This window comes from Tasmannia lanceolata, unplaced genomic scaffold (assembly GCF_043159265.1).
Source record: "Tasmannia lanceolata isolate RefF3 unplaced genomic scaffold, GAP_Taslan_0.1 ptg000008l, whole genome shotgun sequence".
Classification (NCBI taxonomy): domain Eukaryota; kingdom Viridiplantae; phylum Streptophyta; class Magnoliopsida; order Canellales; family Winteraceae; genus Tasmannia; species Tasmannia lanceolata.
The window spans coordinates 22,382,606-22,398,754 of record NW_027518685.1 but is presented as its reverse complement, the minus strand read 5'-3'; the positions used below and the strand labels follow the sequence as shown (position 1 = coordinate 22,398,754).

The following is a 16,149-nucleotide window of genomic DNA, read 5'->3' as shown; positions in this document are numbered from 1 at the left end:
AGAGCTAGGCCTAGGAACTTAACTTGGACACATGTTAGGTCTAATATCTGAATCGTCTAGATCCTCAACTGCCCAACCTGATGTACGGTGGCGATTGAATCAATCTCTGATAGTTACGACGGACCAAAAAGAGCTCTTCAAAAGAGCATCCAAAGAGAAAAAGTGGCAGCATTTAAGATTTATTCATTTGGGAACGTTCTCAAACCGCAAAAAAATTAAAATAAAAAAAAATGATGGGCTATAAAAAAAACCAAGCACCACTTGCATCTGCATATCCAGGGCGAAATAAATGCGCTTGTATTTAACGAATGAATCAGAAATACAGTGTTCCTACAACTTGAGATTACATTTCACTTGTAGCCTTCGGATTGTCCTCATCTAAAAACATTCTTTATTCAGTTTTTTTTCTCTTTCACACCTAGAATTTCCAAGTGGATGAGAGTTCAGACATTTCCCACATGTCTCCATCTACACAAGAGAAGACCTCGAAGCATTCTGGCCATTTATACGGGTGTTTATGACATTTTCAGTCGTGCAATTTGAGATTCGGTTAGTTAATCTCACCACTTGTGCTATGACATGATTTTCACTTTTTCTGATGATATAATAATAATAAGAGAGGCACTAGGAAAACTGAAAGCCTAGGGAGACAAGGGTCTAATTCTTATTCTAGACACGTGCATATGACAAGAAAAATGCAACCTAAATGTCGGGTTGAAATTTGCTCCTAGAAAAAATATGAATATTGCCCTACTTCAAAGGCAAATTTTCAAAGTAATAACCATGGATCTCCAACGACCTTATCTCACCAACTGTATTATGACACGTAGGGCTACAAACGAGCCGAGCCGAGCTTTGGGGTGTTCGGGCTCGGCTCGTTTAGTTTTAGAAAAAGCTCGGCTCGGCTCGGCTCGGCTCTTGAAATATTCGAGAAAGCTCGGCTCGGCTTAAGTTCGCTCGTCTCAAGAATGATAAAAACATACATCTATGTGATTTTAACCAAAGCCTCCTCTAAATCCACCACCTTAACCACTAGGTGAAACCTTCATTTGTGATAAACAACCCACATTCTTTAATTTTATATATAAAAAACAAACATAACCGAGCCTAAAAAGCTCACGAGCTTTTCCAAGCCGAACTATACAAAGTTGAAGTTCGGCTCGTTTATTTTGGCGAGCCTAATTTTTGGGCTCGGGTTCGGCTCGTTTAGTAAACGAACAAGCCCGAGCCGAGCTTTTAACGAGCCGAACCCAAACATGTTCACGAGTTGGCTCGGTTCATTTGCAGCCCATTAGCACACACCTATAGTGTTAGGTCTGAAATTGCTCGTGAGTGAGTATGTGGTGCGTGTGAGTGAGATATGCGGGCATACTGGCCTCTTAGGAGGCAACAATCGAAAACTTAATTTGAGGGGTCGGCGACCGAAATGTTTCCATCTCCTAGGATTAGATTTCAGGCGACTAAGAATAAGAGGGGAATGACACTTCTTCCTTGAGCTCATCTACCTTTACACAGATGAAATGACTTTTTACAGTACAGACACAGTGCCAAATGTGGGATGTCGACACATGCAGAATGTGAAGGACATGTCGACACATGCACAGTGTGAATAACTCGTGATTGAAACATCGATGAGTGCATAATGCAAACAACGCCGCCCGATGTACTCAAAATGCAAACTACTTTCGGGGTCGACATACCGTTCAATTTAGATATCCAATGAAACAATAAAAGCAAAAGGCCAGTGCGGGGGATAGCTGAATTAAAGAGACAAGCTCGCTTGGGAAGATGAATTCATTGCTTCCTTAATCCGGAAAAGCTACATCTACGAAAAGTTAAAAACGGTACAAGAAAAGTAAATGATAAAAAGATAAATGCTAAGACGTGTTTGTTGTTGGTTCTGGGACCTCTTTCTTGGAGACAGTCGTCACCTTATATGGCTTTATTCTAGTAACCGCTCCCCATTATCCCACATTCTCCGGGAACAACTTCTGATGACCGCCTCTCTTAGGCTCTATTACTTGCCCGTCCTCCTTTTTTAGGTGGTTGTCACCCTACCTTCCCTCAAGTGACATCTGGTTTGCTACTTATTTGACCCAGTGCAACTAGGTCATCGTTCATTATCGGACTCAAAAATTAAATATGTTTTAGAGTCCAATAATCAATTTTGGACACAGATCAGTTTTCAAAATTCAACACAAACAATATCTTAGTTTAATTTTGAGTCCATTAATCAATCTCATATTCACATGCGGTTCTCAAAATCCAATACAAGTAGGGCCTCAATTTTGAGTCCGATAATCAGTTTTGGACTCAAAATCAATTCCCAAAATAGTCAAAATTAATTCTGATTGGGCCCTGCCTGGGCGTGCAATACTAGTTCTGTACCAAGCTCTACTTACAAATTACGATGGCTTGCCCGCTAGGCTTGGAAAGAAGGTAATTAGCTTAGGTCACAACGAAGTCAGTTCATGCGTCACACACTTGAACAATCCAAATGTCCAAATCCAGGCCCACATTACTTGATCAATGATCTTCAACCCAACAGTCAAAATTCAAAAATCAAATCGATTAATGGCCATTGGTAAAAAGCTAGGATGACCTAATTTTAAGCAGGAAATGATATGTTCACCCCTTTTTCTTCCCTGGGCCACCCCCTTGTAGTGTGAAAAGAGTAGTCACATAAATATACTAGTGGGGGTGGCCCGTGTCCCCGGCAAGAATGACTTCCTTTTTATTTATTTATCCCTATATAGATAGACGGCAAGAACAAAGGTCCATATTCAGGGTACGTTTTGGCTTACCCAGTCACATGACCGTCTAAAATATTTTAGGGGTATTTTGGGTATTTCACATACCCAAAAGAAAACAACAGAAAACCCACCGCATGGATGATGGCATTGATAGGAAAATAAATTATCCGCACTCTTATTTTGATAACGGAACTACATACATTATTAACCCATTACTACCGGCACCGTGAACGTCTTGGAAATTGTAACCGCCTTTTACAAAGAAAAGAGTTAGAGTGCCATTATTGAAAAAAGATCATGTTGATATACATTACGAAGAAAGCAGTAGAGTGCTATTATCGAAACAAGGGAGTGTGGATTTTAAATTACCTCCTGACCTGACCCTGGACCAACTTAACCAGCCTGCGCCAAACAAGACCACGGTTAGAAGTAACCATGGTCAGGAGTCGTGGCGCCAACGCAAAGAGTCTATCTACCCAGCTAGACGAAACCCTTTCTATTTCTATTATTATACGAAAAATACAGAAAACGTTTTAAACATAAATTCCCAAGATGCCTAGCTAAACCCTTCTTTTTTATTCTCATCTCTCGTCCTTTTTTTATCTTCTCTCCACCGTTTCGAATCTCGCATCTGGAGGAGAGCGCTCTGGAGTCGGCCTTTGCCTGTGCGAGGCGAGGGAGGTTATGCTGGAAGGCGTAGAGGTAATGCTTTTCGATCTGATTTTTCTTCCTTTTTCTGGACCGGTTTTTTTTTTTTTTTTCTTTTGAATGGTTCTCTAGATGGGATTTATGAAAGAACGAGAGAAAAATCTAGAAATCTTGATATTTTAGGGTTTCTATTCGAAGTATTTAAGATCGATTTGGAATATATGTTGGATTTGTGAAAGAGCAAGAGAGAAACCTAGAAATCGTGATATTTTAGGGTTTTCTGATAATTTTAGCCTTTTAGGGTTCCGATTCGAAGTATTCACGATCGATTTGGCAGGAAAACCTATAAATCGTGACATTTTAGGGTTTTCTGATAATTTTAGCCTTTTAGGGTTTCTATTCGAAGTATTCACGATCGATTTGGCAGGAAAACCTATAAATCGTGACATTTTAGGGTTTCTATTCGAAGTATTAGCGCCCGATTTGGAATATATATCGGATTTCTGAAAGAACAAGAGAAAAACCTAGATACCGTGATATTTCAGGGCTTTCTGATATTGTTAGGGTTTCAATTTGGAATATATGTTGGATTTCTGATGGAACAAGAGAAAAACCTAGATATTGTAATGTTTTAGGGTTTCGATTTGAAGTATTTGCTCTCGATTGGAAATATATGAATGCATTATTTTGTTATTCTTTGTTGTCTGCTGGTGCTTTTGTACGTTGGGTTTGGATTTGAGGGATTACTGCCATTTTTGTTGCCTGTTGGTGATTCTTCTTGGTATGGTAGAAATCGGATGTTCTGTGGTTTTGTGGTTTTTTTTCTACGAATTCGTTCTCTTATCAATGTGTTGTTTGTACGTGACAGTGATTTTTGGTGTCGTAGGGTCTTAATTGGTCTAGGGTTTGAGTTTCTCTTGGTTTGGGACTGAAGGAATCCTGTTCGTGTATATTGATGACTCGCCCATCGATTGGCTATGGTTTGGAGGTTCTGTTGTTTTTGCCAAGGTTTAAGATTTTGAATTCATTTCAGTACTAAGGTACAGGGGAGTACGAGGCTTTTGATTCTAGGATTTGGTCGTAGCAACAATTGTTTTTAGTAGTATTGTTTGTGTGTTTCTAGGGTTCTAATTTTAAGATATGCGTCTTTTTCGAGGAATTATTCTACTTTGTTTCCAACAGTTAGACCTTTAGGGTTTCTTCTAGGAATCGGTGCTGCTCTTGGTGGATGATTCCCAAATCTTCGTTAAATTGAGGTTTTTTTATAAGTTCAGAGATTGTGTCTTAGAGATCTATTACAGGGATTCATCATGCACTTTTGAGTGAATAATAATTCTTGTATGGATACCAGTGCTTGGTATGTTTTAGGAACTTCCAGATCTAGTACTTGCATTAGCCAGTTCTGATTGTATTGAGGCTGTTTGGCACGGGGATGGCAATACCTGGATAAATTGTACCGGAATGGACAGGGTGATGGATAGCACCGGAGGAAATCTGCTGTTGCAGATAAAACCCTAGAAATCTTGCCAAACGTACAGACCTAGAAACCATTCTTTTTCAAGTCGAACATTTTCATGGATAATGTATTTACCAGCACAAAATAATCACCCAAAACCCTGGATATTGAAATCTTGGGGCTGAGCTGAGATTTCGATATCCTCAACCTCCTCCTCCTCCTTTTCGCTTCTCTTTTCCTCTCCACTCTCCTTACTGTTCCAGGTGGCTGCAGCTTCTGACTCTATCCATGGATTGCAATCCCCGTTCTGGGTGGATGCAGCTTTGGCCTCTATCCAGGTATTGCCATCCCCGTGCTGAAGAGCCCATTAGTTTTTTGTTGGATGAATTATCTGTGGTCTAGATGCCTATCGAGCATGAACCAATTTCCATCCTATGCTTTGAGGGCTTGTATAGATGGAAATTGGTGTTTTTATCCTACTAGGGATGTAATGGTAGACAGCCATCCCACTACATCAAACTTAGTTGTATGCCCCCTTGCAACTTGGCTATTCAAATGGTTTTTCCCCTATGATTTAGACCACACTTTGAATTTATTGTTGACACACGTGTCCTGCCGTGTCCAACACGACACGCGAGTCCAGCTGTGTCGACATTCCTTTGGACACTTTTAAATATATTGCTGTGGAGTTAATGTGGACGTGTGGACACATATTTGTGTAATAATTAATAATTTTGTGTATGTACGTGTCACTACTTCAAGATTTTTAGATGTTGCCATGTTTGACAATTCATATTTTCGTGTTGAAACTCAACACACGTATCCATATCGACAAATTATGATTATATATACTTTCTATTTTAGCCGTGTCCCCGTTTCTAAATTCTGGGGGTTTGTTGTGTCCGACACTCTGTGTCCGTGTCCACAAATCATAGTTTTTCCCTGATAATTTGTTTTATCTCATTTAGTTACATAACTTTGATTTACATGGGCACAGTTAAATATTTTTTCCCTGTTTTGTACCGATGGTAGCATTTTACAAATAATTATTAAAATGTTTCCTACCATAATATGAGTTACCACCCTCATGCACTACTTTTACTAAACCCCAAGTATTTGACTGCAATTTTTTTACTGTAATGTAACGTTTTCCCCCCCAAAATTGCATTGTATATTTTAAGCTCTTCTGCTTATCTTTCTGATCTTGCGATATTGTGCCATTGGTGTTAAGAGTTGGTTACTTTACATTTATGCTGCCCTTAATGTTATTGTCTGCATATTTTCCAGGTTGTGCCCCACTGTGTTCTCGAGATTTTTGTTATCCTACTTAAGGAATGGAGCAAGTGCGCCTTCGGTCAGACGGCTACCAGTACCGGGCCTTTTCATTCCAGGAGGTTCTCGACTGGCGGTTTCTCAACTTTGGAGAATCCCTTCACATTTGCTTTGTCAACTTTACTTAGTGGCCTGCTACTCTTACACGACCATCACGGAAGGCCTGATGTCAATTTATTCTGAAACTGGTGTTGGATCTATATATCACCTTCAGAAGTAAACCATCTTTCCACATTTATTTCAACAAGATTTTCTTTCTGTTAACTTGCTGAAACATTATATTCTTCGCCGCAGTACATTTCCGACACAACATTCACTTGAAATCGGCGTGAGTCATAAGGAGCTTGACGTTGTGGAAGTATTTTGTGGGGTATTGTTCAGATTATGAATTCCATGGATTTTTTGCATGTTTGAGTTATGATTTTCGAGCCCCTTTCACCTCCAGCACGACTAAGTGCACCGCCCAGATTCATCTCATTAAAACACATGTTTTGAAATCTTAGCCCTTCACAAGAAAGTGAAAGGCAGATTTCTGGGCGATGCTCCTCGTCGCGGCAGAGGTGAAACAGCCTCATTATTTTCACAAAATACTGACTTTGCTTCCTTTGCTTTTTTATTTCCAGAGCTGAAGTCTGCAAGTTGATAATGAAGGTTTTTATTTTTACTTAGCTAGGAGTAGATGTGCGGTGTGCCTATTTCTTCCATTCATCTCAGACTTAGTAGCTTTTACCTGTTTGTTAGCATTGTCCATGATGAGTATGGGGTTAGCAGTATGAGTTATTGAGGAACTGGTGCTTTTGAAATCGTGATCACTTGATTCATATAATCTTTGAGCTACAGAATATTCCATTTGACCAAAGGAATCTTTCCGTTGTGCCCGTCACAAGATCAGTAGCAAGATGCATTGCAGTTTGACACCTGCATTACCACTTAAAGCAGATGACGGTCCGGGAGCTGTTTTCCAAGAGTTATTGGTAAATAAGGCATTGAAGTCCATCCATCAAAAGAATATGGGTTTTGTGGTGAGGCATGTTTTGAGTCAAGTTTAGTGGTGGATTTGGCTGGACAATTCATATATATTCTGTATCGCGTTCAGAAGTTTCTCCTTTGATATATTTCACCATTGAATTGCACATTTTTTTACTTGAATACGAAAGAGCAACAAGCTTCTGGCAGCTGCTTTAGTTTCCTCAAGCCGTCATGGATAGGTGAGTTTATTTTCAATACACCTACCTGATTAGACACATTAACGCCGGGCATGACGTTTTCTGAGAGATATATTTGGTCATTACAGGTACAAGATCATTAAGGAAGTTGGTGATGGAACCTTTGGAAGTGTCTGGCGAGCTATAAATAAGCAGAGCGGTGAAGTCGTAAGTGTCTTTATATGGAGCTCTAAATGCATGCTCCTGTTTCTCTACTTATCCATATCGCTGTTAAGTTCGTTTTTTTTTAAAGTTATTTTTTAATGTAGTTGGTGTTTGCTCGATAACAGGTTGCAATTAAGAAAATGAAAAGAAAATATTATTCTTGGGAGGAGTGCATGAATCTTAGGGAAGTAAAGGTAATTCTGATGATATTTTCCCCTTATAATTGAAATCTTTTCTACCTACTAATTATAATCAAGTTCACTATTTTGATAGTCCTTGCGGAAGATGAACCATCCAAACATCGTGAAGCTGAAAGAAGTTATTAGGGAACACGATATCTTGTACTTCGTATTCGAATACATGGTATGTTTATGGACACACAGTTTTCCTTGTTTCCTGTTGTGAATGTATTGAAATGTCTAATTTTGAATGCTCTTGTTATGTTTGTTTCAGGAATGCAACCTATACCAGCTTATGAAAGACAGGGGAAAGCTTTTTTCGGAGTCAGAAGTTAGAAACTGGTGCTTTCAAGTATTTCAAGCTCTTGCTTATATGCATCAGCGAGGATATTTCCATCGTGACCTAAAGCCTGGTAAGCAAATGGTGTTTATTTTGTCTTCTATATGCTGCTTTTTATCACCTTTGGAGATGCTATTAACTTTTGATTTATTAATTTATATTATATCTTCAAAATCAGATTTGACTGATAGATCGGTTTCCGTTGTCTCTCTGGAAACAATATCAAATACTAAAATCCAAAAGATAATCTGACATATGCTCACGTAGCTAGGAACTAGAAAAGCCTTTCGGAGTGCAGACTCCAATACGTTTACATGCTTACCTGCCCCTACATCTACATTCTGAATGCTTATGTGCTTCAGTTGGAGCAACAAGTTTCCTTTCTTGATGTATCATCCTTGTTATTGCTTTTCTAGATTTTTTTTTCCATAAAATTGAGTTTCCCAAATACCAACCTGTACGCCAAACTGGGGGTGCAGTTCCCATTTCGGTTAGCGGTTGCTACTCTACAGTGGTCCCAGTCCCACTCATATCTGGAAATGGTATACAGCTGGATTAATAGTAGGTGCATCTCATACATTTTAATGCACATGCCTAGGTGCCATCTGGGTGTGCAAATGGCTTCTTTCAGGACTTAAATTTGCAGGACACCATCATGGTTTGTATCATCCTTTGGGAGAGCGGCATCTGCATTTGCACATCATTAACTTGGTTTAGCTAATCACTTGTAGATCAGTACAGTGGTATTTTTGAAATTGTTCATTTCTTCCTTCATGGATTATTGATGAACTATTTTCTTTCTTGAAATATTTTTCATACAAATCTGTGCCGGCCCTTACATGCTACTGATGATTATGAAAGATGGTAGCATGCATGTAAAATCTAATATCTATCACGTAAAAGAGAATGGACGGTATTCAATAAGTTATCATTTATTATAAGCATTTCATCACGCAGTTTATGGGGGCATTTTTCCTTCAGTCTTGTGATTTACTCACTATTCGTTCTCTACAGAGAATCTATTGGTTACAAAAGCTATAATCAAAGTTGCTGATTTTGGTCTTGCTCGAGAAGTTAGTTCCCAGCCGCCTTACACAGAATATGTCTCAACTCGCTGGTAAGTGCTGATTTGTTCAGGTTTTCCTTTCATATTGCATCAAGACCATCATTATACATTTGGGTGTGGCAGGTATAGAGCACCTGAAGTTTTGCTCCAATCATCCGTCTATGACTCCGCAGTTGGTGAGTAGGCCTCAAAAAGGAATTGTGAAGTTTTTTTCCATTAATACCGCATTGATCAATGCATTCACTTCTGCATCTTTCTATTTCACTTCTAGATATGTGGGCAATGGGAGCCATCATGGCTGAGTTGTTTACTCTTCGTCCTCTTTTTCCGGGTTCAAGGTATTCGTCACACTATTTTTCTTCTGTTACGCACACCTTTTATTAAATTTCATATTATTCAGTTGATGATTTAGAGGAAATTTGTTTTCCAATGGATATCACGAGGCTTGTGACTCGTGAGTCGTCACCTACAATTTCTTTCCTTTTTCTCCGCATTGTTATTTGTTACTCGATTTGCCGTTGCTTGTGGCTTCCCTCAGGTAGATACTTATGTGACTTAATGTTTTCCTTTCTGATCCAGCGAAGCAGATGAGATCTACAAAATATGCAGTGTGATTGGGAGTCCCAATCATAACTCATGGGCTGCTGGGCTGGAGCTTGCAAATGTGATCAAGTACCAATTTCCACAGGTCAGACAAGATTTGATAGCCACATATATATATATATATATATATATATGTGTGTGTGTGTGTGTGTGTGTGTGTGTGTGTGTAACCATATAAAATTTTCTGTATGCCGTTAATCTGCATGATGCAACACATATCTATATATTTTACCAGTTTCAACAAATTGGAGAATGAATGAGGACTTTTGAAGAAGATTTTTTATGAATTTAATGATTCTTCTTGAATTTTAGGAGTAATTTTGTTGGGGTTTAGAAAGAACATATTTTGGGGGAAAATGTGGTTGCTTGAAGCTTCTTGAGTTTCTATTTTCAATCTAGGAAGTCGGTAAGGAGGATTCTAGCTTGTTCTAGAAGTGTTTTGAAGTGGGAAAGTCTCTAGGATTAGGATTCCTTACAGTGGGAAGGTTTTGGAGTAGTAGGTCACATGTCATATTCGTACATAAGGGGTCTTTGAACTGGTTTTACAACCATGCCGGAAATTTACGTCCGGACTCCCAGGTGCACTCCCAGGTGCTGGATGAGCTCCTCTACAGCCCCAACCCTTAGGCCAGTTTGGATACCTCATGTTTTTGTATTTGGATTTGAGTTTTAGATACAAGATACATCAATCGTCCTCGTGCTCATGTTGTGCTCATGTTGTACGAGGGAGAGAGGGAGGGACGTCTGGCTGCTGCTGCAGCAAGGTCGAGGAGCAGGGAGGTGAAGCTAATTGCCACAAATATTGATTTCCAAATAATGTCTTTGAGAACAGATTTGAAAATCGATTTTTTTTCCCACTATTGTAGCTGATTTGGAATCCAAAGGTTTTAGACTGAGTAGGACTAAGACAGAATATATGGAATGCAACTTTAGTAATATAAGGAGGCGGGACGATGATGCAGTAAATATGAGTGGACAGGAGGTTACCTAAGAGGGATATCTTTCGCTATCTTGGTTCAGTTCTACATAAGGAAGGAGAGATTGAAGAGGATTTTAACCATAGAATAAGAGCAGGTTAGTTGAAGTGGAAGCTTGCCTCAGGAGTTCTATGCGACCGTAAAATCCCTACCAAGTTGAAGCGTAAGTTTTATAAGACAGCTGTGAGGCCAGCCATGCTGTACGGCTCAGAATGTTGGGCTACCAAGAAGCAGCATGTGCATAAGATGAGTGTAGCGGAAAAGGTGGGGGTGGCACCAATTGAGGAGAAGATGAGAGAGCACTGCTTAAGATAGTTTGGACATATCCAACGTAGGCTATGTTGCATGGATTCTTTGCCCCCCTATGCTGAATCCGTGTCGCCACGTCTCCGCATCCGAATCAGACATGGATCATGTGGGACACACCCGGATTCTTGTTGTAGCCGTGTCCCACACGAATCCTGTTTTTTTTAGGCGAATCCAATTCATCATTGTCTCTTTTGAAATGCGAATCCTGTATATTTTCCCTTTAAACATATTTTCTTCTTAACTTTTTTTTATATGAAAGCACAACCCGTACTCTTTTATTAAAAACTTGATTCTTGTTGTAGCCGTGTCCCACACGAATCCTATTTTTTTAGGCGAATCCGATTCATCATTGTCTCTTTTGAAATGCGAATCCTGTATATTTTCCCTTTAAACATATTTTCTTCTTAACTTTTTTTTATATGAAAGCACAACCCGTACTCTTTTATTAAAAACTTTAGCGCCTCGACCCTTGAACATCGACCCCCTTCCCTCCTTCAACTCTCTTAATACAAAACTCGCTCAACCCTCTACCCTCAATTTTTTCATGAATATATATATATATATATATATATATATATATATATATATAGAGAGAGAGAGAGAGAGAGAGAGAGAGAGAGAGAGAGAGAGAGGAAAGTGTTGGTGAGCTTAAGCTCACCAAACTTATGGTGAGCTTAAGCGCCCCAATCACATGGGTCCCACATTTTCTGTGGTGATCCAAACCATTCATTTGCAAGGCCCTATCATAGATAGGGTGTGTACCAAAAATCAGTTCCATAGGATCATCCTAACCCCTCCATTTGTGGAGGACAAAAATGGGCAGATTTGTGGACAAATAATGTCTGTCCATTTTGACCTCCACAAATGGATGGGTTAGGATGATCCTATGGAGCTGATTTTTGGTACACACCCCATCTGTGATAGGGCCTTTCAAATGAATGCTTTGGATCATCCTAACATAGTAGGCCCCAATGTGATTGGGCGCTTAAGCTCACCAACACTTTCCTCATATATATATATATATATATATATATATAGAGGAAAGTTTTTCTAGTCGGCCGACTAGAGAAGCTTCTCTAGTCCGCCGACCAAAAAACACAGTGGTCCCACATTATTTGGATAATCCAAAACATTTATTTGATAGGCTCTCGCATAGATAGGGTGTGCCCAAAAAATCAGCTGCATAGGATCATCTTAACCCTTTGATTTGTGGAGGTTAAAAATGGACAGATTTGTGGAGTTTATAAGCGTCCATTTTAACCTCCATAAATCGAAGGGTTAGGATGATCCTATGGAGATGATTTTTTAGGCACATCCTATCTATGTCAGGGCCCATCAAATGAATGCTTTGGATCATCAAAACAACGTGGGGGTTTGTGTGTGTGTATTTAACTTTTAAATTTTGAAAATTTAATTTTATTTAAAAATTACCGAATCCGAATCCTACTTTTGGGGGTTTGCCGAATCCGACACCTCGAATCCGTGTCGGATCCCGACATACGAATCCGAATCCATGCAACACTGAACGTAGGCCTTTGGATGCTCCGGTGAGAAGAGGTGACTCGTGCCAAATTAATGGAGTAAAAAGAGGTAGGGGCAGACTGAAAACAACTTGGGTAGAAACAGTAAGGAAAGACTTGATAGCTAGGAACATAATAGAGAACATGACCTTGGATAGGATAGAATGGAAGAAAATGATCCACGTAGAAGAACCCAACTAGAACCAGGATTAGAGACGGGTAGATTCCTTTTATCTTCTTCATGAGTTTTTTTCTAAAGCTGACCCCAACTAGTTTGGGACAAAGGTTTTGTTGAATTGAGTTGTTGTAGCTGAATGAAAATCTAAGGATCTGATCCAGTTGTAAATCTCAACTGCAAATGTGAGAAATCCAAATTTAAATCTTGTGGGTATCCAAACATGGCCTATTGTTATACAATCCCGTCTCGATACGCCCTTGTACAGGGACTAGGCCAATGTAATACAAGATATCTTCCGTAACCCCACTGGGCGAAACAAACTTTCTTAAATTCTGTTTCTTCGAGTGCGATGCATGTAGCAGTTAGGTCGTCACCTTGAATATTCGATGGATTGCTACGTGTGCACTGCTGACAGCAGCACCATCCTGTTTAAAAAAAATAGCTTTTATATAAAAATTATGCGTTGGATATAGTTTCGAGTTCCTTAAAAGTCTGAATGAGATTTGGGTGTTGGAAATTGCAGTTTGCGAGTGTACAACTTTCAGTCCTAATACCATCAGCCAGTGAGGATGCTATTAATCTCATCTCAGTAAGTATTATTGCTGGCATAAAGCTGTTGAAATCATTTCTTTACCTGCTTGATGTGTTATGGCGCCGTTTTCTTTGGAAGTTAGACGCATACATTCTAATAGGATAGCTTGTGTAATTCTTATTACTGTTTTGGTCGATTTTGAATTTTGATATGAACTGTGCTACCCTCCAAACTTTGTGGGGCTATTTGTAGTCACTTTGTTCGTGGGATCCCCGCAAGAGGCCAACCGCAGCAGAGGCTCTTCAGCATTCTTTTTTCCAGGTGACTATTTCTTCCTTTCTCACACTACTATGAAACCGTGCTCTTGTTATTTTTTTTTTCTGGTTTGATTTTTAGTTGCTTCTGCACCCTCTTGGTTTTAAGCAGCCCTGTTTCTACATTCCTCCATCACTTCGCATGAGACCAGCGGTCCCTAGAACACCCCCATCTGGTATGTTTAATTTTTTTTTTGTAGGATTTCAGTTTTAAGGTCTGGGTTTCATTGTCACTTAATATTTTGTTTTGTCCTTCACAGCTGGAATGAAAGGAGCTTTGGAGCAGAAGAGTTCTAGAAGATATTCTGCTACTTTATCTAATGCCAAAACTGCAAGAAACTTCTCATCTGCACCGATGCATGCTTCTTTAAGCACAGGTGATTTTACCTTTTGTCTGAGATTTGTTCACTGCCTAGCCCTGGACCTCTTGAGTCTGGACCTTGAAATGAGGTTATTGAGTTTGGAAAAGGAAAATACTGTTTTCTTTTTCGTAAAGAAATCCACCATCATTTCAGTTAACTCTATTAGAGTAGTTTGTCATTTTATCCTAGTAGGATCTTATTATAGGGATGTGTATGAAGTCCTGCATATGTTAATTTAAGATAGAGTTGTTATCATATCCTAAATTTGTTACAGGTGTGCAAAGAAAGCTGGAAATGGACTGCCAGGTCAGTGGGGGAGAATTGTCTCAATTTTATTTTGAATGATGGATCTTTATGTTTGATTTTTGTTCCATTATCTCACTTCGATTCTCATTTAAATCTAGGATGCCAACAAAATTGAAAAATCTGTTAAGAGCTCTGCCAAGCAACCAAAATATCGACCACCAGCAAGAAACAGCCCAGGTGAGTGCATCAACGGTGCTTATGCACATGGTTAGAGTTTAGATTGTTTGAATTCTTTTGGATCTGTTGAACCTTTTTGCAAACTCAGCTTGTCATTTGTACTTTAATTGATCATTGCACAAACTCAGCTTGTCTTTTATACTTCAATCGACTTCTGAGAGCTTTCTGGGAAATGTAATAATTTTTTACAGCTTTTTAAATAATAAAAGAGAAGACGAGTTATTGTAATTATCAAAACATGGTATTGCCAACATCAGTAACCTTTTTTTTTTTAATCTACCATTGTGATTTTCGGTTGCTGGTCTTTTTTTAGGAGCATCTGTTTACTCGGGCAAAAACTCACGATCAGTTTCTGATACGGCTGAAAAGTTGGGGCATATGAGGGTTAGCTCTGGACGGGAGCCAGTGAAGGCACCACCACCACCAATGAAGGCGGGAGGATGGCACGGTAACTCGGACATCCTTGGCCGATCTCACGAAATACCGTCTGCTAGAAGTTATTCCAGGAAAGTTGTGGGCTGAATAAGCCTCTACTGGGGTTTGAATCTGCGTGGTAAATGATGCCTTTAACTTTCGTGTTTACTTTCGCGTTCTACTATTACAAAAGAGAGAGGACTTGTTTTTCCTACCTAAACACTGGCTCTTGATATTTCTTTACTTTTTTACTGCCAACTCTGTCACCTCTTATATAATGTTCGTGTGCATTGAATAAAGGAAAAACAGTATTATCTACTTTTCCAGCCCTATATAATGTTCGTGTTTGCTGCCAACTCTGTCACCTATTATATAATGTCCCTGGTTTGTTTGGTGTTCGTGTAAACCCAGGGTTCTAAGTTATTATAAAAAAATTGCAGATGCTTTGAATTCCCATTCATCTTATGTTGGAGGGTTTTTTGTTAACTAGTGCCCCGTGAAGGTGCATTGCAAACGTGTTTTCCCACTCATTTCCATCCAAAAAGTCTTGAAACGGTTATGAAAATCTCAATACATTCTCGAAACGTGAGTAAAACCGTGTTTCCAATGCACCTGAACTCAGTTAACAAAACCCTATGTTAAATTATTTCAAGGGAAAGTGCTTGCCTTCCTTCTTTTTTTTTGGGTTCAACTTGGGACAGCCTTCTGCAGTGTAAAAGAGAGTTCATAAATAGACCAGAGGGGGGCTCTCCCAAGCAAGGTTTTAATTTCGGTTTCGGTACTAATTTCGGACCAAAATTCTGAAATTTTATTATCTTTCTTTTAAAAAAATAAATAGAAAATATACGTTTTCTCAAAATTTCAGACCGAAATTCGGTATTTTGTGAAATCTGGAATTTCGGCAAATTTTGGTTTCGGCCGAAATTTAAAACCATGCTCCCAAGTAAGAGTAAAGTTTAATCATGTTCCATGCATAATTTCAAAAGAAAATAACCAATGAATAAAATCAGATCTCAATGAAATTTGTCATAGTTTAAAATAAAGAAAATGAAAATGTTATAGAAATCAGATTTATTAAAAAAAACCTAACCTAACGTTGGATATGATAAAATGTCAAAATCTCCTTTTGACTGGGCCTCTTACTGAATGGACGAGGCTTTGTGAAAAAATTCTCTAGTACTTGAGTTAATCTATCCACTAATTGAGTTGATATTGCTGTCACTGTATTTGCCTTTCACTACTTTCCTTTTTCACGCTACGTCTGTATAGTTTCACCGATAGTGCTGCAAAGACGTGGCACAAATAGTCTTCTT

At 39.0% G+C, this 16,149-nt stretch overlaps 1 protein-coding gene across 1 annotated transcript; it reads left to right on the top strand.

Moving 5' to 3' along the window:
• Nucleotides 1-3,255: 3,255 nt before the first annotated feature.
• Nucleotides 3,256-15,154, top strand: LOC143884821 (Protein kinase superfamily protein). Its single transcript, XM_077388626.1, has 19 exons — nt 3,256-3,455; nt 6,145-6,405; nt 6,484-6,559; nt 6,813-7,397; nt 7,484-7,562; nt 7,685-7,753; nt 7,833-7,922; nt 8,013-8,151; nt 9,093-9,195; nt 9,268-9,320; nt 9,416-9,482; nt 9,724-9,832; nt 13,255-13,320; nt 13,516-13,584; nt 13,690-13,753; nt 13,838-13,954; nt 14,214-14,245; nt 14,344-14,422; nt 14,736-15,154. Exons 4-19 carry the CDS (start codon nt 7,390-7,392, stop codon nt 14,942-14,944), a joined length of 1,353 nt encoding a protein of 450 aa, XP_077244741.1. The 5' UTR covers nt 3,256-3,455; nt 6,145-6,405; nt 6,484-6,559; nt 6,813-7,389; the 3' UTR covers nt 14,945-15,154.
• The last annotated feature ends 995 nt before the right edge of the window (nt 15,155-16,149 follow it).

Bases quoted from the DNA above. Each gene is read 5' to 3' on its own strand.
- LOC143884821 (XM_077388626.1), top strand. The intron at 7,563-7,684 runs GTAAGTGTCTTT...GCTCGATAACAG, and splicing joins ATAAGCAGAGCGGTGAAGTC to GTTGCAATTAAGAAAATGAA. The intron at 9,833-13,254 runs GTCAGACAAGAT...TGGAAATTGCAG, and splicing joins TCAAGTACCAATTTCCACAG to TTTGCGAGTGTACAACTTTC.